Source organism: Martes martes (genome assembly GCF_963455335.1).
Source record: "Martes martes genome assembly, chromosome: 3".
NCBI classification, from domain to species: domain Eukaryota; kingdom Metazoa; phylum Chordata; class Mammalia; order Carnivora; family Mustelidae; genus Martes; species Martes martes.
In genome coordinates, this window is record NC_137890.1 from 92,414,178 (window position 1) to 92,438,344 (window position 24,167).

Genomic DNA, 24,167 nt, shown 5'->3' on the forward strand with positions numbered 1-24,167 from the left:
AGATGGCTCCCCCTGTTCGTCTGAAATAGGAGAGGGCAAAAGATGGTAAGGAAAGGTAAAGACACTGCTGTCGTTTCTTGCTACTTGTTCGCACATCTCTGTCTTCATAGCTGGGGAGGTGGCCTGCAGAAAGCGTAGAGTGAGGTGGTTCAGGGTCGAAGGCACGGCAGCAGGGACGGAGGAGAAGCTGCCTCTGGGAGAGCGGGAAGCCGGCGGAGGGGAGCTGAGCAACCCCGGGGGCACGTCCACCACCGGGGGTTCCCTTGGGACAGACTTGGGATGTGACTTGTCTCGGTGTCTCCCCAGTGCCCATTGACCATTCGGACTTGGTGGCTGACCTTCTGAAAGAGCTGTCCAACCACAACGAGCGAGTGGAGGAGCGGAAAGGCGCCTTGCTGGAGCTGCTCAAGATCACGCGCGAGGACAGCCTGGGCGTGTGGGAGGAGCACTTCAAGACCATCCTGCTCCTGCTGCTGGAGACGCTCGGGGACAAAGACGTGAGGCACCTTCTTCGTCCTTACGCTTCCCCCCTTCCCAGGGACAGGTTATGGCGTCCTGTTCTCCTTGAGTGTGGCGTCAGCTTTACTTTCTGTATTGTGCCTACTGTTTACATCAAAACATTGTTCAGATATTTTCTGAGCAGCAGTTGGTGAGGTCATGTTTTGGTCAGAGACAGGCCCCGTTCCTAGCTTATTAGATGCAGGTTTTTATTGTAATCAGGATTATAGGACCTGAGGGAAACTTGTTCTTGCTTCAGGTTACTTTTTCTTATATAGAATTTCTTACGACTTTGTTAGCATGGAATTTTTTTTACAATGAGCTTTTTTCTGTATGAGTTTTAAGTTTCGTGTGTTAATTGAGAAGGAGACAAGTTCATTTTTTAAAAGACCCTGCTAGATGCTGCCTTCCATGAAGTTCTGTGTAGGTTCAGCCCTGCATATGTGAGCAGTTCCAGTGCTCTTCATTGGTCAAGCAGCAAGTTCTGAAAGTGTGGATTAGTTTCTATTATCTTATTTATTATTTTTAAAATGAAAAGCCCTCTTCACACTGTGACATTTAAATGTGGCCCACAAGGCATTTGTACCATGCCAGGTCTGTAACCCACCCATGGCACCACGTAGATGACTGCCAGGAGGGAGCTGCCTAGTCGGAGCCCTGCCCTCTCCCATCTGTGTGCTGGTCCCTTACATGGAGACAGCAGTAAATGTTGGGAATTGTCTGAATTACACTCTAGAAGTGAAAGTCCATCTCTGTACCGGGCTTTGTGTAGGTGGCAGAAACAGCAATGACGTAGGTGTGGTGAAGAGCTCAGAGCAGGACTGGGTGGATTTGGTGGATGCTCAACACGGCCCACGGTATAGGTCACACTCAGGGTCATGTTGATGGTGACTTTGTTGGGAGACTGGTGCATGTGGGCTGCAGAGTGTCGTGGTGACTGATTTCTTTCTGATGCTTGGGGTTAATGGGTTGGTATACTGGTAGAAGGACAGTGACAAAAGGGCTGAATTAACTTCCCTGCAGCAGAGTATTGGCTGCTGAAGCCTGTCTGCTTAGTCGGGCTTTGTTGGGAGCTAAAGTGATGTCACAGAGAGGGCAGGTGGGTGGTGTGTCCGTGTGTGAACTGATGTGGTGTGTGAACTGTACAGATGAGCGGCAGAGGATCAGGATGTACTTTTTGGCTGTTTGGTGTAAACCCCATTTTCTTTTACTGAGATTAGGAGTCTGTTTGAAATGGCTTTCCTCCAAGTGGTGAGACTCGGACTGCAGACAGCTCGAGGCATGTGCACATTCCCTTTCCCCGTGATCTCATCACACAGAAGGTCGGGAGTAACAACAGGGCTGCGACTCTCTCAGTCCGGTCTTACAGGTCGTGTTGACGAAATGGTTAGATGCTTTTCACCTGCTCTTGTATACATTTTACAGAAGGGTAATTTGCCTTCTGTATATCTAAGCCTCAGGAAATCTGGAAATGCCCCCCAGGAGATGGATAATGAACTTAGATATATCGTCCTCATTTGGTCTCATTTGGTCCTTATTTGGCTCATTCCAGAAACCTTTATCAGATCCCTCTAAGTGCTGGGCCCTGCGCCTGCCTCATGGAGCCGGCCCCTCAGCCTGGGCCACGTAAGTGGTGTGACCTGTCAGGGTGCCATTGAGGTGCCAGGGAAGTCTAGGGCTGGGTGCCTGGCCCTGCCTGGCACTGCTAGCTGGCATGCTCATTGAAGTGCTGGGTAGCATTTGCTAATGTCTTCCTTTCCTCTTGTACTCCAGCATTCCATCCGAGCACTAGCACTGAGGGTTTTACGAGAAATTCTGAGGAACCAACCAGCAAGATTTAAAAACTACGCCGAGCTGACCATTATGAAGACTCTGGAAGCCCATAAAGATTCCCATAAGGAGGTGAGCCAAGCCTCTGGCCTCAGAGTGCTGAACAGATGGGTCTGGGGGTACAGTGAGGATATGGAAAGAGGAGTGTGGCTCACTGTGCAGCCTAAGACAGGCCTAGGACAGGGAGTTGCTCCCATTGAGCTTGTCCCTGGGCCATGACACAGGGCGAAGGTCCCACTGCTGGTGTGACAGCTGAGCCTGGGGGCAGCTGAGGGCCTGGTGCCACTTGGTAGGTTCCCGACTCCTTTTCCACCTATGCAGAAACTGACCTGTTCCACTGACCTTTCCCTGAGGGATTTCTCAAGTCACTGGTTCCCATTGCTGTAGTCAAAAGAAGGGGTGTAAGGCTCTGCCATTTCCTGGTGGCATTCAGCACCCACCAGACTGGTGTTGGGAGATCAAGGTTGGCTTGGGAGACGCATATGGGCGAATGCTAGAAGCAGCTCTTCCTTATTCCACAACTTCAGACAGGTTCTTTCGGCTTCCAAGCCTCAGTGCCCTTGTGTGTAATATAGAGGTGGATACGGTCACAGTTTCTCATGAGAATTAAATGAGACAGTCAGTGAGGGTTCCTGGTCCCTGGCATGTGGACACAGGTGCTACACCACATTGGTCTTCCTCCCTCTCCTGTCCTCTCATTGTGTTAGTCTCTGCAAGATCTCAATGAATGGAGGCAGTCACGTCATGCCTCTCTTACTAGCTCCCGAACAATTAAATGCTAGCAAACTGTCCCAGGACCTCAGATGCCTGCCGGGGAGCTGGAAGGACATGTTTCTGTGTCCCACACACTTAAAACCAGCCTTGATTGGACGCTCAGTAAATCCTTATCTACTTGCTTCCTGAATTGTCCAGCCCCCGTGGCTCACCAGTCCTTTGAGTGTCTAGAGACCTGCAGAGAAGATGGAGGAAGCTTTCCTGAATACCAGTGATCTCAGCAGCACTCTTCTGATCGAAGGCACTGCGGGAAATAGGGCTATGTACTTAGAACTTCAGAAAACTTGAGTGGGTCTGACCCCAGAGTGAGACGTAACCACTTGCTCAGTTCAGTCTCTCGGCTCGCATGTGACTCTCATGAGCACACTCATGGCTTAAGGGAATTGCAGTGAGAGCACTTCTTACATGTCTACAAAAAGAATCTAGACCCTAAATCGTGGTTTTCCTGTTTAGCAGTTACGTGACTGTCAAACAGTGACAGGTCTATCCTTCTGAAGTCCACCCCAAAATAGCAGACTCAGCAAGGGCTGGGATTTCGTGCTCTGTCTGGGCGTCTCCACGTGATGGTCGTAGCACAACACAGGGTTGTGAGTGATAGATACTGTTTACGTCTGAAATCTGGCTTGGTTGTGTGATTGTGAAAATCACTCACATTTGAACAAAACACTTTCCATTTGCAATAACTCATTTAAAAAATGTGAGGACCAGATGAGGTAATAGAGTCAACACCATTACTCCTGAGCGAGGAAAGAGGGTCCAAAAAATTCTCTAATTTGTCAGGTAATACATGGCAGTTATTGGCAGAACCAAGAAGCAGATCATGTGTCTCTTTTAAGGGGCAACTGGCCTGGCCCGATGCTGGCTGGCCTTTTTTTTTTTTTTTTTTTTTTTAATTTAACCATAATAGCTTCTCCTTAATGAGAATGTACATGATCAAAAAATGAAGTAAGGGGTGGCTGAGTGGCACAGTTGGTTAAGTGTCCGACTGTTGGTTTCAGCTCAGGTCATGATCCCAGGGTCATGAGATGAAGCCCTGCATCAGTCTCCACGCTCAGCAGGGAATCTGCTTGAGTCTCTCCCCCTCTCTTTCTGCTCTGCTCTCTCAAATAAATAAATATATCTTTAAAAGTAAAATTGGTGTTTTTTCGCAAATACCTGATATTAGTTTTTTCTTCAGGAGAGGACATACTTAGAATGTGGCATCAAGGTGAAACTAAGCCATCCATAGTGTGTGGCGCTTACCAGCTGTCCCCTCAGAAGATGTCTCTGTTTAAAGTCGGCATCCTGATCTTGAACTTAGAAACTTTGACAGTAGTTCCTAAGAAGTACAAGTGAACAGAATGAAATAATCTGTTTACTATTAGCTGCTTTCTTGAGGGATCTTGTTTTGAGGTTTTTTTTTTTCCTCTTGCAAAATGAGAAATTTAGGAGAGAAAGTTCTTAGTGCAACGTCCTTTCGATTGCCCAAGGGACAGAAGCAGAAAATATCTGTTGCTTAAAGTCAACTTTGCACCGTTCAGTTGATGTGGAATTCGAATAACCCAGGGTCTCCACGCTGCTGTCACTGATTGTCTGATAAAGCAGGTGGGGAAAACACTGTGTTCCAAATAAAGGAGTGCCTGTATTGGCAGGTCGCCCCTGCTTTGCATACTTTCATACTCACCTTGACTCAGTGCCCTTGTAGTTTCCTTATGAAACTCCACTCTGTCACTTTGCCAGAAGCTCCTCACTTGGGCATCTGTGTATGTAGGTTTTAGGTATATATATTTTTTCTTTTTCCTTTCCTTTGAAATTCTTCTAGTCTTTCTTGTGTTTTAACTGATCTGTCTCTGTTCCCCATTTTTGTGTTTTCGGACAGAATACTTGAGTGCATATCAAGTTTGTGTTGTAGCCATCTTGTTGGCATAGAACATCACACATGGTATTTCTCTAGTTGTTACATCTTCTCGGCACTACGTTTAGACGTTATTCAGACATTGGGAAGGATCCCAAAAGCTTCTAGACCCAGTGACTAATACCGGTCCTACGGAGGCAGAGTCTGTTCTCCTAGCTAATTAGTACCTCCAAAGTGTGGTCTTTCCTTTGACCGCCCTGGAACTTCCATCTCGTAGGAAGCTGGTTAGTTTTGTATTCAGACAGAACCCAGGCTTTAGCAGGACATGAAGGACATGAGACCCAGCAGGCCGACACAGGGTGCTCTGAGACCTTAGTCCCAGATGTCCTCCCATGCCCACTGTGGTAGTGGCCATGCCACAAGGCGCCTCGAGATGGCACTGTGATGAGATCAGTGAAAAAAGCTTTTAGGGCAGAGGAGTAGGGCAGGGCTAATGGCAAGATGGCTTATTTTCCCATCCTTTAAGTCAGGGTCTTTTAATAGGAACCATGTGTGCAAAACACTTCTGTTACACGTTGAAAGTGTCCTAGGTGCTAGATCTCGCTCCGGCATCACCCGTCCTCAGCCAACACAGACGCAGTAAGCACCCTGCAGGATTTGGATACCAGTTTGGAGTTTCTATTTGAGAAGTTGGTGTGGATCAGCTTAGAGAAGTTTTCCTATTCCTTATTTGAATAAGTACATCTTCTTCATTATCTAACTCCTTGTTTCTATCTTTTTAGTAAATAAACTTTGCCACTGAGTTTTAATGTCTTGTTAACGAAGTCACTGTAGTTCTCAGTAGGGTTAGCTTGTAGCAAACGCCTTAAAGGGCCCAGCCTTGGTAGTGACCTTCAGAAATCTGAAGCCCGTTTTCTGTTTTGAAGGAAAACTCCATCGATTTTCACTCTTCACATCTTAGAATTTGCACTGTTTGGACTGCTGCTGAATCCCTCCTTCACTGATGAAGAGGGGATTTGATAAGAGAATCGATGGTACAAATGGTTTCTGGGGTCATTGTGGGGGATCACTCTGGAGGCTGGAAACCCAATTTTCAGTCCAAGTGTGTGTCTTGTCCAGCTGTGTTATTGGGTCTCATCACCGCTGTGTGACCCTGGCACATGGCAGTGTGCAAAGTGTCATGCTATATGAGTATTGCCACATGAAACTGGTTTTAGACATCCTTATCTGTTTTAGAAGTACTTCTTTCTTGGTAAACGATTGATAACACTAATTATGGATCATTTTAGACACATTTTATGTAAGACACATTTGATGTAAGAGCAGCTGTTGCTCTCAGGACTTTTGTCTTACATATAATCCCCCAAATGTGGAAATGTTTGGTAAATGTTTATTCAAACTTGAAACACCAACTGTATGTCTTGAGGATGTTCTATAATTGAGACTTCTGATCACTTCTCGGCCTTTTGGCTAAGATCAAGTATAATTGAAACTTTTGGATCGTTTCCTGAACTTGCCCACATTAGTGAATATTCGGTTATATTTGTCTACTAAAGAAGAAAACATTAGCATCCTTTTATGTCCTGTACTGGGTCACCAAACATCTTGCTCTTGCCATGCACAAAAGTCTGGGGATTCCAGCCATCACTGTCCAGCCTCGGGTGGTTTGATTTGTTTGGGGAAGTTGGATTCTGAAGTAAATAGAAAACAGTTTTTTGTCTTTAGGGGTTTTGTTTTTAAATCATTTCTAGTTAATTTTATATTTTATGATTTCAAGGAATTAGAAGTAAAGCCAGACCAAGATTATTTCAGACATAAGAAAACATTTCAGGAACCAGTCTTCCTGCTCCTGTTTTACCCTGCTGGTCTGGCATGTCTCATGCAGCCCTTTGACAAACATGGCCAGAGAAAAGCAGCAGTGTGTCAGAGAGAAGACATTCTGTTTTAGTGAGCTGATAATTCTCTTTCAAATACCGATTAAAATCACCGTCTGACCATGACTTAGCCAGATCCTCTGCACTCTGGAATGGTCCTTGGAGGCCTCCTGGGGCAGCAGCCCTGTGTCAGTTAGCTCTGGAGAACAATGCATTTTGTGAACCTGGAGAAATCACTTCGCCTCTCCGGACCCTGGTTTTTCTTATCTGTTAGCGCAGGGAGTAGACTAGATGACTATCTGTATCTCATCCAGCCTCACGGTAGTAGAAGTTGATATTGTGTAACGAACCTTAACCTTTGTAGGTTCTAAATATGTACTTTTTCCTTGACTCAGTCTTGGGATGTGGCTAGAAACCCAATTTCCTTTGGAAGTTTTTGCTCCTTAAGACAAAGGCAAAACCAGAAATCTATATGATCATTTAAAGGTTAGTAGTTGCCAAGCCAGCAGTCTGACACTAATAGCCCAAACTCTGGCTAATGTTTTATTATTGGAGGCAGGAGGTAGGGGGCAGGGGGCAGGGCTCCAGTCTTCAGGGAGCCTGTGGTTTCGTGGAGGTTAAAGCAAACATGTGGTTCAAAGTAAGATGCCTGAGGAGTTTGGAGGGGGTGGAAGAGGCAAGGAAGACTGCCTGAGGTAGTTAGAACCTGAGATTGGCTGTGAGGAGTAGTTAGGGAGAGGATTCTAACGGTGTGCCAGGGCAGCACTGCAGGAGAAGGGAGCACGGGCCTAGAAGGCTCCATGGATCCCAGACTGCCGTGGTGTTCTTTACGTCAGGTGGAGCTGGTCCCACCCCGCAGGGCTGTCGTAAAGTGCCAGGCACAGTGTCTGCTTCAGAGTGGCCATGCCAGCTGCCCTTCCAGCATTACTTGGGGCCGGGGAGTAGCTCCTTGGCTCTGCTGGACTGGCCCTCCTAGGAGCCGGGCGTGACTCATGGCCTTTAGCTCCTGTACCTTCAGGAAAGGCATCTTACTCCCAAACAGGCAAGAGCGCCGTTGTTTAATGTCAGAGCCTTTGAGTTCGAAGTCCTGAGTTCTCATCCTGTTTGCCTTTCACTGGCTGTGTGACTGGGCAAGTGACAGGCACTCTCTGGCTCTCTAGAACGCATGTGCATGGGAGCAGGGATGCGTCATGCCCTGCAGGGCTCTGTTGAAAATGGAAGGTACCTCCTTTCTCTCCTTGTCAACTGAAGAAAGTAGACAGATTGACAGAACTGTTGACAGGCTTTTTACATCTTAAACAAAGCAGATATAACTGCACTTTTCTAAATACATCTAAGAAGCCTATTTAAATTGGTTGAGCAAGCTTTAAAACACCAGTAGAAAACACAGCTTTTGTCTTGGGGCTTGTGCACTGGATTTGCTGTCACATTGTTACCTCCGGGCTGGAAAACACCATGAGATTTGAGAGGTGGACACTGGGGCTGCATGGAGGAGGCTTCTGTGTGCTACCCAGCTTCCTGTCTGTGATTTAGGTCATCTCTTCCACCTTTCCTGAGAGGCCGGCCAGCCCAGTGTCTGCGGTGCCCTCCTGGGCTCTCAGCCCCTCCTGACTGCTCTGCACTTTTTCTTTGGGGCCCTAATTCTGCCCCTGGGAGTAGGACAGACTAAGTCTCCCCCTTAACTGCCTTAATACATCTGCAAGAGAAAGTATTGCCTTTAATCTGCTTTTCCAGGCAAGGATGTGATGGGTCTCTTGTTAGATATCTTTTCATTCAGACTCAGCCTGCATTTTTCCTGTGAAAAAAAAATTTTTCTTTTAAAGAGAAAGAGCTCATCAAATAGGGGTAGAAGATAATGTGAAAATTCTTGGTTTATAGTCTCCTCTCAATTTTCTGATGAGGGAAGCTGAGGCCTGGAAAGTGGGAGAAATTTCTCCCCAGGCCACCTGACCAGTTGATGACAGAACCAAAACTCAGGTCTGTGAATGTTCTACCTGGAGCTTTTTTTTTCTTTTCCCCTCTTGCTCCCTCTGGTATGGTACTGAGCCTGGCTAAGTGAGGACTCACAAGCAGGTCCAGGCCCGTGCTGGCACTCCCCCTTAAATCCCGGCGTTTTTTAAGTGCTAGTCTCGCACCAATGACCAAATCTCTCCAGGATCCTTGTGGATACCAAAACTCAGTGTGGATCCCATTTGTATGAGGTCTTTCTGGCCTTTCCCCAGAAGGTGGAGCCATGCTTTTCCTTAGCTTCCACATTTTTGAGGAGCTAAAGGTAGGTATGCCCAACTGGGAAGACTTCTTCGATTCCGCTCATTGTTTAGGAACATTTGCGCTTTTGTGTGTGTGTGTGCATTTAAAAAACTTTTTTTTTATTCAACCAATTTTTCTGGTGTGTCTTTGACAGAGCCAAATCAAACTTTGCAAACTTAAAAGACAATCCAAATTTTGACAAGTTCTGTGCTCTAGAAGAAACCTTATCTTTAAGCAAACATTCTTAATATTCCAAGTAATGATCTCATTTTTAAAAAAAAGTTAGATGAGGAAATTATGCTCTTCCTAGCTAGCTAAAATTATTTTACTAACTGTGAAAAGAAAAAAAAATCCTTGTGTTTCTAACTAGACTATAGCAGAATCAGACTTGGAACAGTTAGGATCACTTTAAGGTGGGTTATAACCTGCTTGATGCTGCCTTTTCTTAAATATGTCCCACCCCCCTTTTTAAAATCCTTGCCGTCTCTGGCCACCTTGTCTCCTAAACAGTATTGTTCTCCTTTGTTTCTGGTGCCCATGTTTACTTTTGCTCTCTGTTTGCTTACATTTATAATCTTTGCTTCTTATGTTACATAGAACACAGGGGCAAAACCTAAAGTTCACCCTGAGTCAGGCAGCTCGCCAAAAACTGGGGGCTTGGCATCTAGAGGGAAGTCAGGAACACCTGCCTGCCTTGCCAAAGACGATGTCTGTCTTGGGAAACTTTCTGTAACCTCGGTAAGCTAGAGGGCCTCAAACTTAGCATTTCTAAGCGCACCTTCCGGCTTTTTATTTTCAGATGTTTTCCGAAGACCTTTTTATGTTAGGTACATTTGATTAAATGCTTCATGCAGGTGACGTGGAGAATTCCTGGAGTTCTAAGAGAGGAAGTTCTCCTTGGGTTTGGGTTTCAGCTCAGCAGATGTGAAAGTCTGTGGCCCCCCCAGCTGATCATAGGGTAGCTCCCTTTCACCTGAATGACAGTTGAGCATGGAGAGGTGGGAGGGGAGGAAGACCACCTTGTGATGGGATGGAGTTCTCACTGTGAGCCTGCCAGGATCCTTCCTTGTCCCGTTAATGCCGGCCGCATCCCTAGGGGCATGGAGGGGTTGTTTGCTCCTCTCAGGACTGTTAAGTGGTGCTGCTGATGCTTGAATCCCAGGCTGTTTCTACGCCTGTCTTTCCACCCACTGAGCTGCTGCCCAGCTCCCAGCGGAATCTTAAACATGGATTCCTGTCCATCAGTGTTTTCTACCTTGGCTATATCTATGAAGTTATCCAGTATTTTCTGACCCTGCTATTTTTTCCCTCATATTTAAAAACTAAGATACATGGTTTCTTCTGTCAGTACCAAGCTTTCTGAGCAGTATGTTAGGATACTTGCAAACCATGATTTCGTATCACAGAAGGGCATGGCTCAGAGCACCTTCTTCCTGTGGAACCACCTTAGAAGAGAGATAGACCCCCCCCTTCCGCTTTCCACTGTCTGCTTAGTGGTACGTGCCTACTGTTGGGCTTTCCCAAGTGCACCGTGGACTTCAGGCAACCCCTGGGACCTACAGGGACTGAGAAGGAAGAAAGGCACTTGACCTTAGGGTAATTCGTCACATGATGGAAGTCTTCTAGGAAGTACGCTGCCTCTCTTCAAATAGCTGATTACTAGAAAAAACCAACCTGAACTAAAGTCTCTTTTGCAAAAGGACAGAGCTGTTGCGTTTTAGGCATGTCACCTGGAACGGGACCCTCTGGGCCTCCTATGGTTGATTTTGCCCAAGACTCAAGTTGTTCATTTATAGATAACTTGCTTCCTCCTCATTTTCTGGGCTAACTCCTCGGTTAGAACATGTAAATGCAAATCAGTGAGGCATGCCCCAGAGGTGACTTTGCCAGTCATGAGCATTTTTAAAAATACATACACTATGGGAGAATTTGACAGACTCACTGAGCACCTTGTCACCTCGTGTATGTTGGGCATTATTCTGGGTCTGACAGAAAGATGGTAGAGAGGGGAGCTCGCCTTCAAGGGACTTTTAGACTAGTGGGAGAGAGCACTTCAACAAGGTGTTTGAGTGCAGTGATGAAGGTGTGCACACGAGGCTTCCCAGAAGCTATACTACAGCGAGTGAGCCCTGAAGGGTGACCAGGCCCAGCCAGGTGAAGAGCACAAGGGAGCGACAGTGAGGAAGGATGGAGGGGTTAGTCCAGGTCTCTGAGAAGTGGCCGGAGGGGAACATGCAGGGTGTGCCATCAGCTTGGTGTCACTAGGGCACAGGGGGACAGGGTCCATAAACACTGCTAGATGGGCAGGCAGGAGCCAAGCCTTACTGGCCTTCCATGATGTCTCGACAAATGTGGGCCTGGTTCCGGGTTAACTTTTCATAGATTCTTGGCAAGGGCATACCCACTTGATGTGGGTGGCAGGTTGCATTGGAGGGGCAACGTGTTGGAGGAGCAGGGCCAGAGCTCTGCTCTCTGGTGGCCCCAGAGCTCTCCCACCGTGTCCTCTTAGCTGCAGGTGTTTGTAGGTTCTCTCTCTCACTCCAGTATCTGTCACAGTTGATAACCTTTTAAATCCCCATTTTAGAATTTTTTTAAAAATTGAGGCCTGATTATCAGACCAATTAAGTGTCTTGCCAGAGGAATGAACGCAGATGTGCCTGCCACACTCCTCTCAGAGGTTGAGAATGTGCCCCTGCAACTCTGGAGCTGCCCTTCTTGAGGTGAAAGTTAAAGGTCACATGTGCCCAGGGCCACACAGCACTGTGCTTTCAGGGGACCTGGGTGGAAAACACTGCGCCTTGGCAGGAGATTGAGTTGGCAAGAAGAAAATCATGGTGGGCTTTCTTTAAATTGTCTCGTGTGTCTGTGAAGCAGAGGGCTATGTCATCAGTGTGACTGAGTTCATACTTGCTGACAGGGCAGTCTGCCCGCTTGTACTGAGGTGCCTGGGAAGGCTGAGCTCGCTGCCTGACTCACCCAAAACCCTCGAGAACGATAGAGGAGACCGGGGTGGGGGGAGGGGACAGTGCTGGCTCGGCATGACCAAGGGCCCTTGAACTGGCGGCATCCCCACAGAGCACTGGGGATGTGTTCCGCAGACGTTCGCTCTGTGTCCCCTTCCTCCCCAGCTTCCTTTCGTCTAATCCTGGCCAACTGCGGGGTGCTCCGCAGGCAGCAGCCTCCCACCACCTGGCCCCTGCCTGCTTCTGTGGCCTGGTCCCCACCTCCTGGGGCTTTGCCTCCTCATGCTGCTCCTGCACAGACCACCCCCCCTCCCCAGGCCAGCACTGTGAGGGCCAGACCCAGGGCCCAGCCGTTGTCCTCACACCTGCGGCCTGAGCTCTGAGCTCAGCCCCTGACACACAGGAGTAGACGAAGGCACACACACAGCACAAAACAGAAGGCACGGGGAATGGTGGTATGAAAGAAATGTTGCTCTTATGGGCTTATTGAGAATCTATTTGAAAGAATAAGATTCTTTCAAAGTAAAATGACCTCTCTCCAGTGCTTTGCACCCAAGCCTGACCTTTCACGTAAATAATAATAAACAAAGATAAATCGTGGGTGTTCTTGATACCTGTCTTCTCACATGTGCACAGATTTCATCCTTGAAGCATGCTGATTAGGGTCCCCAGTTTGGCTCCTGAAAGGATGAATGCACAATCCCAGTCTGTGCCGCCACCGTGTATGCATTGTGTTAACAAGCATGCTGGCCAGGTGATGGGGGCGTGAGCAGAGCAGACACACGGACTGCTGAGGCACACTCCAGGAAGTGAACCCTATTTACGTGGTAGGGTAACCCTGGCTGAACACAAAGCTGGGCTGTGTTTTGTTGCGAAGCCATGACTGCAGTACCCTGAGATCTGACCCTGCCCCTCCTAGAGAGAGGAGCCGGGGCTCTGGGGGGCAGTGTCTCAGTCAGGGCCCTGCAGTGACCTCATGTGGTCCATGTGTCCTATCCTCCTGGCTTGTAAGCCCAGATGTCTTTGACCACTCTTGCCCAGGTCTAGAAGATGCCTTCTAGATGGTCTGTCTCCCGTTTTTGTTGGTCAGTGTTTGCTTCAATCATGAGAGCACTGGGGTGATTGAAGGCTTGAGCTGATAACCTTGGTACTGTTGCTGAATAAAGACAGAGCTGACTTGTTTCAAATAGCAGAACACAAAGCAGAGAAGAATCTGGGTGGAATGCCCAGTCCAGGGTGGGTAGTAGGAGAAAAGTAGTAGATTTCCATTACATTTCATAAGAAAATGCATACATGTTTATAGCCTGGTGTTTTTTTGATTGTTTATATATGCAGCCTTGTGCTGTTAGTAGGAGTGACTTCCATTTACTGTACAGTACATTTTGATACCACTTATCAAATGATATTTGTGAGGTCTCCCTATCTTACAGATGAGAAGACGGGGGCTTAACACTTGTGAATGGCGTGGCTGGGGTTTGCCACCTACATCCAGAGCCCCACGCTCTTTGTTCCTTGCTGCGTTTTGCGTTTAACTTCTACCTTTATTACAGAGGGTTTTTGTGGCCCTTCTGGTGGCCTCTAGTACAAGTACCGTGTGTCCTTGCACATCATGACCTCTTCAGAGGTCAGAGGCTGCTCCTTGGGCCCTGAGGTGGCCATTTCACGCGCTTCCTTCAGAGTGCAGGGTGAGGGGATACCAGCACAGATTGTTGGAAAAGCAGCTTTCCCTAAGACTCTCCTCCCAGGGAAACCCAGAGAGTTCTTTCCGAGCCTTTCCAACTGCTTTACAGCTAGGCGCTTCCATGGAATCCTAAGCATTGAAGCCATTTTTCTTCTAGGCTTCTCTCTAGTTGTTTTGATTGCAGATGTCCCACAGGCTGTTGGAAAGCATTTATATTTATTTTTAGGTCCTAATCTTCTAGGGCAGAGACTCTCAAATTTTCCTGTATGGGAGACTTTCCCAGGTGCTCATTAAAACAGCTTGCTGGGGGCACGCCTGGGTGGCTCGGTCAGTTGAAGCATCCGACTGTTGGTTTCGGCTCAGGTCATGATCTCAGGGTGGTGAGATTGAGTCCTGCATCAGGCTTCACACTCAGCAGGGAGTCTGCTTTGAGATTCTCTCTCTGCCTCTGCCCCTCCTCGCCCACTGGCACATGTGCTTGCTCTCTGTCTCAAATAAATTTTTAAAGATTTTTCTTTAATTAATTTATTTGTCAGAGAGAGAGCATAAGAGGCGGTAGGGTCAGAGGGAGAAGCAGACTCCCGCTGAGCAGGGAGCCAGACATGAGGCTCCATCCCAGGACCCTGGGATCATGACCTGAGCCGAAACCAAGAGTAGGATACTAAACTGACTGAGCCACCAGGTGCCCTATCAAATTAAAACAAAACATTAAAACGAAACAAAACAACAACAACAAAAAACCCAAAACAGCTTGCTAGGCTCCGTTACCCACCTACCCTCTCCCCCAGTCTCTGATTCAGCCAGTCTGGGTTGGGGCCAGGGAAGTTGGATTTCTAGCATGTTCTCAGGAATGCTGCTGCTGCAGGGGGAGGCACACTTGAATAACCACTTCTCCAGGGCTTCTGGTGGGATCCACATGCGTACCTTCCCATGCCCCCACCCCCTGTAAAATCACCCTCCAAACCACTCTGCTTTTACTTCTTTGTACAAAATTAGCCAGAAGCATCAGGTGAAGTCTGTGTCTGGCTTCCAAAGTTAGGCAGCAGCGTGACTTGGTCTTCGGGAGCTCACTCATGTGGGGACCTGGTGTTGCAGGTAGTGAGAGCAGCCGAGGAGGCGGCGTCCACGCTGGCCAGCTCCATCCACCCAGAGCAGTGCATCAAAGTCCTCTGTCCCATCATCCAGACAGCCGACTACCCTATCAACCTCGCCGCCATCAAGATGCAGACCAAAGTCGTCGAGAGGATCGCCAAGGAGTCCTTGCTGCAGCTCCTCGCCGACATCATCCCGGGCTTGCTACAGGTGGGCCCTCCCAGTGGCTGGCCGGCACCTGTCTGCCTGGGGCTATGAGGCTGGGAGCAGGCGCTGCCCCACCTGGGGACAAGGGGGCTTTGCTCTCCCCATTCACTCAAGGGTTGGGGAGGAAAAGGCAGGCGCTGGCCTGTGCTTTTAGGAACCTGTGCGGCTGTATGGCTTGGACACCCTATACCTTCTGTTTTCTAATGCACCCACCCCTGAAGGTAGCAGGAAGATCTTCCTGGAAGATTAGAACTGTGGCTCCAGGAATGAGCTTTCTGTTTACTATAAATATATTTTGGTCATTTTTGTTGTTGTTCATTCCTTCAACAAAGCCTTATGGCACATATGTGGGCCCCAGCCCTGGGCAAGGTGGGCCAGGAATCAGCTCCAGGTCCTTGCTCTGGTCTCTAGCAAACACTTACTGAAAGCCTTCTAAGCATGAGGCATAATGTGGGGCCCCATACAGCTGTGCAGGCGGCTCCAGATGTGGGCACCACACGCCCTTATTGTAGGTACAAGTGGAGCTTGCTGAGATCAGAGGCTGAGGGCTGATTTCGGGGCTGGAGCAGCGGAGAGAGGAGGACTCACGGAAGAGCCAGTTTACAGTTGGACCCTGGAAGGGCGAGAGTGATTTCAGCGGGGAAGGTAGAGAGAAATAAGCTTCACGATTTAATAAATACTGCTGCTTGCCGAGCATTCAGCTTGGGACGTTAAATGCAGACTGAAAAATTCTCAGGGCTGCTGGGACAGCAGTGAGTAGTCCCATTTGAGTGGGGCAAGGGCCATTTGTAGAGGATGCACGTGTCGGGCCGTGGGCCTGGATGCCCCCACAGAGGTTCTGCCTACAGGAGTGCGGGATGCAGTTCTCGCTTCTTAAAAGACATTTTCACACAAGGCTTGCTTTCCCCAGGGGGCGCCCAGGTGGCTCAGTCAGTTAAGCATCTGCCTTTGGCTCAGGTCATGATCCCAGGGTCCTGGGTTCGAGTCCTTTGGTCAGGGCTCAGTCGGGAGCCTGCTTCTCCCTCTTCCTCTGCTCCCCACCACCATCTACTCATGCTTGCATGTGCACTTTTTTTCAAATAAAATAAAAAATAGATGTATTTGCTTTACCATTGGGAGAAATGTGAAGGAAGCAAGCTATTTCTCCCCCCTGAATTCCTGTCCCGGTCTCTCTGGCACACGTGTATGTCGGGGGGCACTGCCACGACAGCTGTGGTGAAGCAGCCCCCCTGTGCACAGGCGGGCCACTGTGCTGCCGGCCCGCCTCCCACTTCCGACCCTGGGAACCAGCTCATTTTCCACACCGTGAAGCTGTGACCTCTCTGGGTTCGGTGGCAGATCCTCAGGTGTGCTGTGGTCATTGGCAGCAAGTCCACGGGTAAACTATGAGGGCATTTGTGGAAATGTGGGTGAGACGTTGACAGTGAAGCAGTTCTTTGATCTCATTTCCTTTTTTGTGTCCCCTCTGACTTTGTAGGGCTATGACAACACCGAAAGCAGTGTACGTAAGGCCAGCGTGTTTTGCTTAGTGGCAATTTATTCCGTAATTGGAGAAGAGCTGAAACCTCACCTCGCGCAGCTCACGGGGAGCAAGGTATGTATAGTGTTACATGAGCCGGTTGCACACCTGGGCTCCGCCAGCCATCATGGATCTGCTTGGCTGCAGCTCTGGCCTCCACACAGCCGGGGTACCCTGTGGCTGTCAACAGTCACGATAGCAGGCGCTTGCCAGGTGCTTGCCAAGGCCCAGGTCCTGGACGCTGTTGTCTGTGCTTGGCGTGTGTTGATGCATTCGCTCGTGGCCAACATCCCTGTGGGACAGGGACAGTTATCCCACATTTAACTGCCCAAGGACACACACAGCTCAGCTTTCCCTCACTATGCTGCCTCTCAGGTTCCTTTCAGAGTTTTCTAGAATCAGGGGCCAAATGTGGAACAAAAGGCCAATTAGCTCATTGCATCCGAGGATGGCTAAAGTGCTTATTGGTTTCAAAATAAATTCAAAATCTGAAGAGCCTGCCAGGTGAGAGCAGGTGGATGCCCCAAGCTCTGGTGGTAGCGGCAGCTTGAACTCCTGGGCCTTGCAGGCCTCTGGCCTGGTGGCAAGGCTACTCCAGGGACTGCCCATGGGGGAAGTACATCAACATGGAGTTAGAACACCCTGTCAGTGTTCTGGATAAAAAACTGAAGCTAGAGATGCCTGACATGCTCCTTATGAAGGATAGAATCAACAAGTAAGGCCCCGTGTCTTTCCACGTAGAGCTGTGACACAGCTGGTGAGCCTCACAGCCAGGGCCTTGCTTCCCCAAAGTTGTGGCAAAGCCAGCTTGCCTGCCTCTGCCCAAGCAGGATTTGCCCCTCAGCACCACTGACACTTGGGGCCACTTTATTGTCAGGACTTGTCCTGGGCATTGTAGGAAGATCAGCAGCACTCCCGCTGCCCTCTCTATCTTCCGGTAGCACCTCCACCATCGGTAATCGGACTGGTAATCCCCATGGAGTCTGCACATGGCCACATCACCCGTGGAGGGCAGAATCTCCCCTGCTCGAGCACAACCGATCCCAGGGGAGACACTTGACTCTTCTCGCAGACAGAAATAAGCAGCGGGGTCGGAGGGTGTGAGTGAGGCAGCTGTGGATAAGTGATTTCGGGGGTTCTTTGCCTGATTCCATTTTCCACTTCCTCCTTTCCTTTTCTCCTACAAAAAGGCTGTTCACTGATCCCTACCCTAGCCACGATCTGAGGAATACTGAGACAAAGCAGTGAGAGCAGTGAGCAGAGTTCTCACCAGCAGTGAGAATTAGAAGACAACTTTCACAAAGGAAATTCAACTTTTAAAAGTCATCCCCAAGTTATACTAGACCTAGATTTTGTCCAGCAATTTTCATTTTCCTCAGTAAGGCAACTGTCCCATCATCTCATTTGACCTCTTCAATATATATGGATGGAGAAGATGCAGGTGTTTTCTCATCCCTGTCTGGCACCCGGCCTGCTGCTGCTCCTTTCCGTGGTGGCCTCGGGCCAGAGCTGGTTACAGCTTGAGTCTGCTCAGAGGGCTTAGGGAGGCTGGCCCTTGCGCCGCTCCACTTTGGTGGCCCAATTCATCCTGTTATGGTCGTTCGATGGAATAACTCTTTTTGTAGACTCATGTATATGTCTCCACCACCGAAAATCAGTAGCTGACAGACATGGTGCTAAGCCTGTTTGACTAGAAACAAAAGAATTCCTGTTTCTCTGTAGAGAAGGGCCTGATGCAAGGACGCAGAAGGCATGCATATGGGGCATTTTGAGAGTGTCCTGTCGCTGTGGCAGCAACAGCATCTTTGAGGTCAGACAACCTGCCTGTGGTCTCCACCCCCCACTTCCTAGCTAGCTATATGACCTTGAACAAGCTTTCTTTTCTCTGTTTTTTTTTTAAATTATGGCAGAATATACATAACATACAATTTGCTATCTTTACCATTTTTTATAGTTTACTGGTAATAAGTACGTTCACAGTGCTATGTGACCGTCACCTCCAGAACTTTCTTCATCTTGTAAAACCAAAACTCTGTACCCATTAATAGTAGTTCCTCATTATTCCCTCCTCAAGGCCCCTGGCCACCACTGTTCTATTTTAGTCTCTCGGAATTTGACTACTCAGGTGTTTCATGAAAGTGGAATCATTTGTCTTTCTGTGACTGGCATATTTCACTTAGAATAACATCCTTGAGGTTCATCCTTTATGGTAGCATTTGCCAGAATGTCCTTCCCTTTTGAGGCTGAATAATATTCAATTATATGTACATACAATAGCCTGCTTATCCATTTTTTGGTAATGGACACCTGTTCTTTCCACTTGTGGCTGTTGGGAGTCGTGCTGCTATGAATATATGTATAAAAATCAGTCTTTGAGACCTGACTTTCAGTTCTTTTGGGTTATCCATGCAGGACTGGAATTGCTAAATCCTAGAATAACTTGTCCACGGTTGCTGTGACCTTTCACAGTCCCAAGAATAGCACCGACAGGCTATAGTTTCTCCATGTACTAACCAGCATTTGTTCTTTTCTCTTTTTTGATGGTGGCCATCCCAGTGGCTGGTAGTCCTGTGTTGGCTGCTTGGTGTATCTTCTTTGGAGAAATATCTTTGGAGAAATATCTACTCAAGTCCTTTGTCCATTTTGATTTTTTTTTTTAATTCTTGGGTTTTAGCAGTTCTCTGTATATTTTAGATATTAATCCTTATCTTTCTATACATAAATTTTTTAATGTGAAGCTTTTGCCCTGTGTTTTCTTCTAAGAGTTTTATAATTTAACTCACACATGCAGGTTCTCTGGTCCATTTTGAATTAATTTTTATGTGATATTAGGTAATGCTCCAGTTTCATTCCTTTGCATGTGGATATCCAGTTTCCATGGCACCATTTGTTGGAAAGACAACCCTTTCTCCATTAACTGGTGATTTTATATCTTATGACTTTGCTAAATGTATTAGTCTTAGCAGGGTTTTTTGGGAGAATCATTAGGGTTTTCTACATATAAGATCTTCGTCATCTATGAATAGAAACTATTTTACTTCTTTCCAGTGTGGAGGCCTTTTATTTTTTCTTGTCTTATTGGTCTGGCTGGAACTTCTAGTACCAGATTGAATAGAAGTGGGGAGTATCAGCATCCTTGCTTTGTTCCTGATCTTCGAAGAAACACTTTCAGTCTTTTACCATTGAACATAATGTTCACCGTGGGCTCCCCATATGTAACTTTTGATATGTTGAGTTAGTTTCCTTCTGTTCCTGGTTTGTTGAGTAATTTTATTATCAAAGGATGTTGAATTTAGTTATCATCAATTGAAATGATTATGTGTTTTTTCCCCCTTCATTCTGTTAATTATATTGATTAGATTTTCATATGTTTAGCTATCAATGAATTTCAGGAACAAATCCCACTTGACCATGGTGTATATTCTTTTTAATGTGCTGTTGAATTCAGTTTGCTAGATTCTTCTTGATGATTTTTACATCAGTGTTCATAAGAGGTACTGACTCGTAGTTTTCTGTTCTTATCTTCATCTGGCTTTGGCATCAGGACAATGCTGACCTGACAGCATGAGTTTGAAAGTGCTCCTTAATCTTCAATTTCACGGAAGAATTTGAAAAGGGTTGGAGTTAGTTTGCTAAATGTTTGGTAGAATTTACTAGTGAAGCCATCTGGTCTAGGGCTTTTCTTTGTAAGAAGTTTTTTGTTGTTATGTTTTTGTTTTTGTTTTACTGCCCCAGTCAATGAAAGTGAGACTTTATGGAAGCCCCAGGGCCTCGGGATTCTGGCAAGGAGTGGCTCTGCAGGCAAAAAAAGAGCCGGTGGAGGGGCAGTATTTGATCTTCTCAGGGCACAGGTTGTTGGTGTGGCACACTTGCTGCGGCAGGTGACTGCAGGGGTGCAGGCGAGCAGAACCCTAGGAGCAGATCATCTTGTCGAAGTTGGATTTCTAGGCCAGTGGCGGAGGGAGGGCTTGATGATGCCACCCTACAAGTGAATCTCCAAGTACAGGATGGCCTCTTTCTGGAAAGTGCAGTCTGAGACAGTGCAGCCGCCCTCCAGCTGTTTGCCCACAAAAATCAGATGCTGCTGGTCGGGCAAGATGCCCTCCTTGTTGTGGATTTTAGTTTTAATGTTCTCAGGGGTGTCACTGGGCTCGACCTCAAGAATGACAGCCTTACCATCAGGATCTTTACAGAGAGCTGCATCTCCATGTCTGCCGCAGGGCCAGTGCCACCTAGGAGATTTTTTATTACTGATTCAGTCTCCTCACTAATTACACATCTGTTTGCATTTTCTCTTTCTTCATGATTCAGTCTTGGTAGGCTTGATGTTTTGAGGAATGTGTCCATCTCATCTGGGTTGTCTGATTTGTTGGTCTACGTTTATTTGTAGCATTCTTTTACAATCTTCTTCTTTCTTTCTTTTTTTAAGATTTTATGTATGTAGGGCACCTGGGTGACTCAGTGGGTTAAGCCTCTGCCTTCGGCTCAGGTCATGATCCCAGGGTCCTGGGATTGAGCCCCGCATCAGGCTCTCTGCTCAGCGGGGAGCCTGCTTCTCCCTCTCTCTCTGCCTGCCTACTTGTGATCTCTCTCTCTCTCGGTCAAATAAGTAAATAAAATCTTTTTAAAAAAAGATTTTATGTATTTATTTGAGAGAAAGAAAAAGAGAGAACAAGTGGAGGGAGAGGCAGAGGGAGAAGCAGACTCCTGCTGAGCAAGGAGCCCAATGCAGGACTCAATCCCAGGACGCTGGGATCATGACCTGAGCCGAAGGCAGATGCCTAACTGACTGAGCCACCCAGGCGCCCCTGATCTTTTTTTATTTCTATAGAGTTAGTTGTAATGTCCCACATTTCGTTTGTGATGTTAGTAATTTGAGTCTGCTTTTTTTTAGGTAACTGAGCTGAATTAAAGATGTGTTAATTTTGTTTATCTTTTCTAAGGACTAACTTTTGGTTTCATTGATTTTTCTCAGTTTTTCTATTTTCTTTATCTCTGTCCTAATCTTTATTATTTCCTTCTTTCTCGGCTTAATTTATTCTTCTCTTTCTACTTCCTTAAGATGTAAAGTTAGGTCATTGCCGTGGGGTCTTCCTTCTGTTTTAATCTAAGCATTTGCAGCTGCACCTTTCCTTCTTTGCGTTGCATGTGCTGCGTCATTTAAGTTTGGGTATGTTGTGTGTTCGTTCTCATTTGTCTCAAGATCTCTTTTAATTTTCCTTGTGATTTCTTTGTTGACCCATTGGCTGTTTACCAGTGTGTTGTTCGGTTTCCCCAAATTCGAGAATTTTTCAGTTTTCTTTCCATTGACTGACTTTTCACTTCATCCAATTCTGGTCCGAGAAGACACTCTGTATGGGTTCTGTCTTTGTAAATCTATTGAGACCTAATTTGTGGCCTGACACAACCCATTCTGGAGCACGGACTGTGTGTACTTGAGAAGGATTCTGTTGTTGCATAACATATTCTAGATGTGTCTGTTAGATCCAATTGGTTCGTCGTAGTGTGCAAGTCTTTGGTTTCCTTGTCTTCCTTCTGGTTGCTCTCCCCGTTATTAACAATGGAATCTTGATGTTTCCCACTGTTACTGTAAAACTCTTTCTCCCTTCAATTCTGTCAGTGTTTTCTTCTGACATTCTGCTGGCGTGTTAACTATATACTGAAATGTCTTTACTTGGTGTATCTTCTTGGTGTATTGACCTTTTATGAATATAAGGACTTTCTTGGTCCCTTATAAACTTTTTTGATTTAAAGTCTATTTTGCCCAATATGACGAGCACAGCTATCCCTGCATGCTCGATTATGGTTCACATGGGCTGGCTTTTTCCACCCTTTCACATTCAGCTTCATTGTATCTTCCCTAAAATGAGTCTCTTGTAGACAGCATAGAGTGGGACCATGTTTTTCTCACCCATCCTGCCAGTCTGTCTTTTCACGGGAGAGTCTCACCATCTCCACTGGAAGCAACTCCTGGGGAGGAGAGACTTCTGTCATCTGGGCATATGTTTTTTATATGCTATAGAGCTGTTTCAGTCCCTCGCTTTTCTGCATTACTGTCTTCTTTTGTGTTAGCTTTGTGTACTGAAACATTTCTGTTCTCATTTCTGTCTGTATATTCTGCAGCTCTTTTCTTAGCAGTTGCTGTGGGGATCAGATCTGACACCCTCAGGTTATAGCAGTCTACAGTTTGAACTTGTACCAGCTCATGGAGCAAGTGAACCCCAGCCTTTTCATTTGAACCCCTGTGCTGCCCCCCTCAAAGGATCTTTGTGAGCTCCTTCCTCATTTTGCAGGAGGGGAAGTTGATGTTCAGAAAATGTTTTGCCTGAAGTCACACAACTAGTTAATGGTGGAGTTGGTTCTAGAACTGTGCTGGATCTGTTGAGCCTCAGGCTGCCGCTTTGTTTGATATCTAGGGTTCCCCTTGAACCTGGTCGGCCATGACTGTATCACTCAGAACCTTAGAACATTAGAATCCCTGTGTAAAACGATGGTACTGCCCTCATGAGACGCCTGGATGGCTCAGTCGGTTGGGTGTCTGGCTGTTGGTTTCCGCTTGGGTCACGATCTCAGGTTCTCAAGATCGAGCCCCTAGTCAGCTCCGCACTCAGCAGGGAGTCTGCTTGAGATTCTCTCCCCTCCCCCACAACTCGTGCACATTCTCTGTCTCTCTCTCCCAAATAAATAAAATCTTTCAATAAAATAAAACATTTAAGATTTAAGGGGTGCGGAAGGAAAAGCAAATTGTGCCGTACTTGGCTCAGTTACAAAGGCTAAGGCAGCGCTGCAGGTACTGGTGTGCGGAGAGCCCAGGGCTGGACTATGGAGTAAAAGCAGTGGGCCTCAGACTTACTGCTGACTCCCTTTGAGTGATATGTCGGGAGACTTAGCCTCCCCTAGGAGCTCCGCACAGTTGCTGTCCCGGTGCCTGCTTGTCACTGGGGGCCCACTTTCTTGTGTAGTACACATTGAGCCTCTCCTCCTGGGTCCCGGAAGCCCAGCGTCGTGGCCTGTTTAGAGCAAGACAGGTAAAGAGCTGTGGATAGGAAATATCCCATAATTCCCTCAGTCTTACAAGTTGTGCGTTACGTGCATTTTTTCTGGGCATTCCATTTCCACAAATACTTGTTTCTTTTTGTTCTTCATATGATCGCACAGATGGTCCACATAACATACTAACTTAGTAGCCTTCAAGAAGCATTTAAGAACCTACCATGTTTTGCACTGTTTTACATATTTGTAGGGTCCTAGTGGGCCTACGTTAAGAGCAGATGAGATCCAGTTATGGAAGCCCCTTGGGTTGGGAAGCCCCGTGCACAGCCGAAGTGCTGTGGTTTAATGACACAGCATTGGCCTCAGGGAGGTCTCGTCTTACTGGAAGTGGCAAGTGAGAGCTTCGCTGACTGCAGCTCAGGGCGGCATGGGCTGAGGCAGAGTGCAGTGCCCACGCCACAGGACTTGGAAAAAAGGGATGGGGGCATCCCAATGAGCAGATGAGGGTAGGCTTGGCGGATGCAGCCTTTGGAATTGGTCTCAGATGTCATAGCACCGCAGTGGGCTTGAGGAAGCCGAGATGGGGTTGGAGAGAGGAGGTGTGCATGCAAAAGGAGCAGCTTCGGCAAAGGTGCAAAGGTCAGAAGACTTG

General features: G+C 47.3%; 1 protein-coding gene across 2 annotated transcripts in view; it reads left to right on the top strand.

Annotated features, from left to right (window-relative positions):
* Nucleotides 1–24,167, top strand: part of CLASP1 (cytoplasmic linker associated protein 1) — a 279,688-nt gene that overhangs the window by 251,809 nt on the left and 3,712 nt on the right. For both annotated transcript variants that reach the window (XM_080798123.1, XM_080798122.1), the window contains 4 exons: nucleotides 307–497; nucleotides 2,272–2,400; nucleotides 14,800–15,006; nucleotides 16,481–16,597. In XM_080798123.1, the coding sequence (XP_080654249.1) occupies nucleotides 307–497; nucleotides 2,272–2,400; nucleotides 14,800–15,006; nucleotides 16,481–16,597 (644 nt within the window). The remainder of the gene's footprint in view (nucleotides 1–306; nucleotides 498–2,271; nucleotides 2,401–14,799; nucleotides 15,007–16,480; nucleotides 16,598–24,167) is intronic.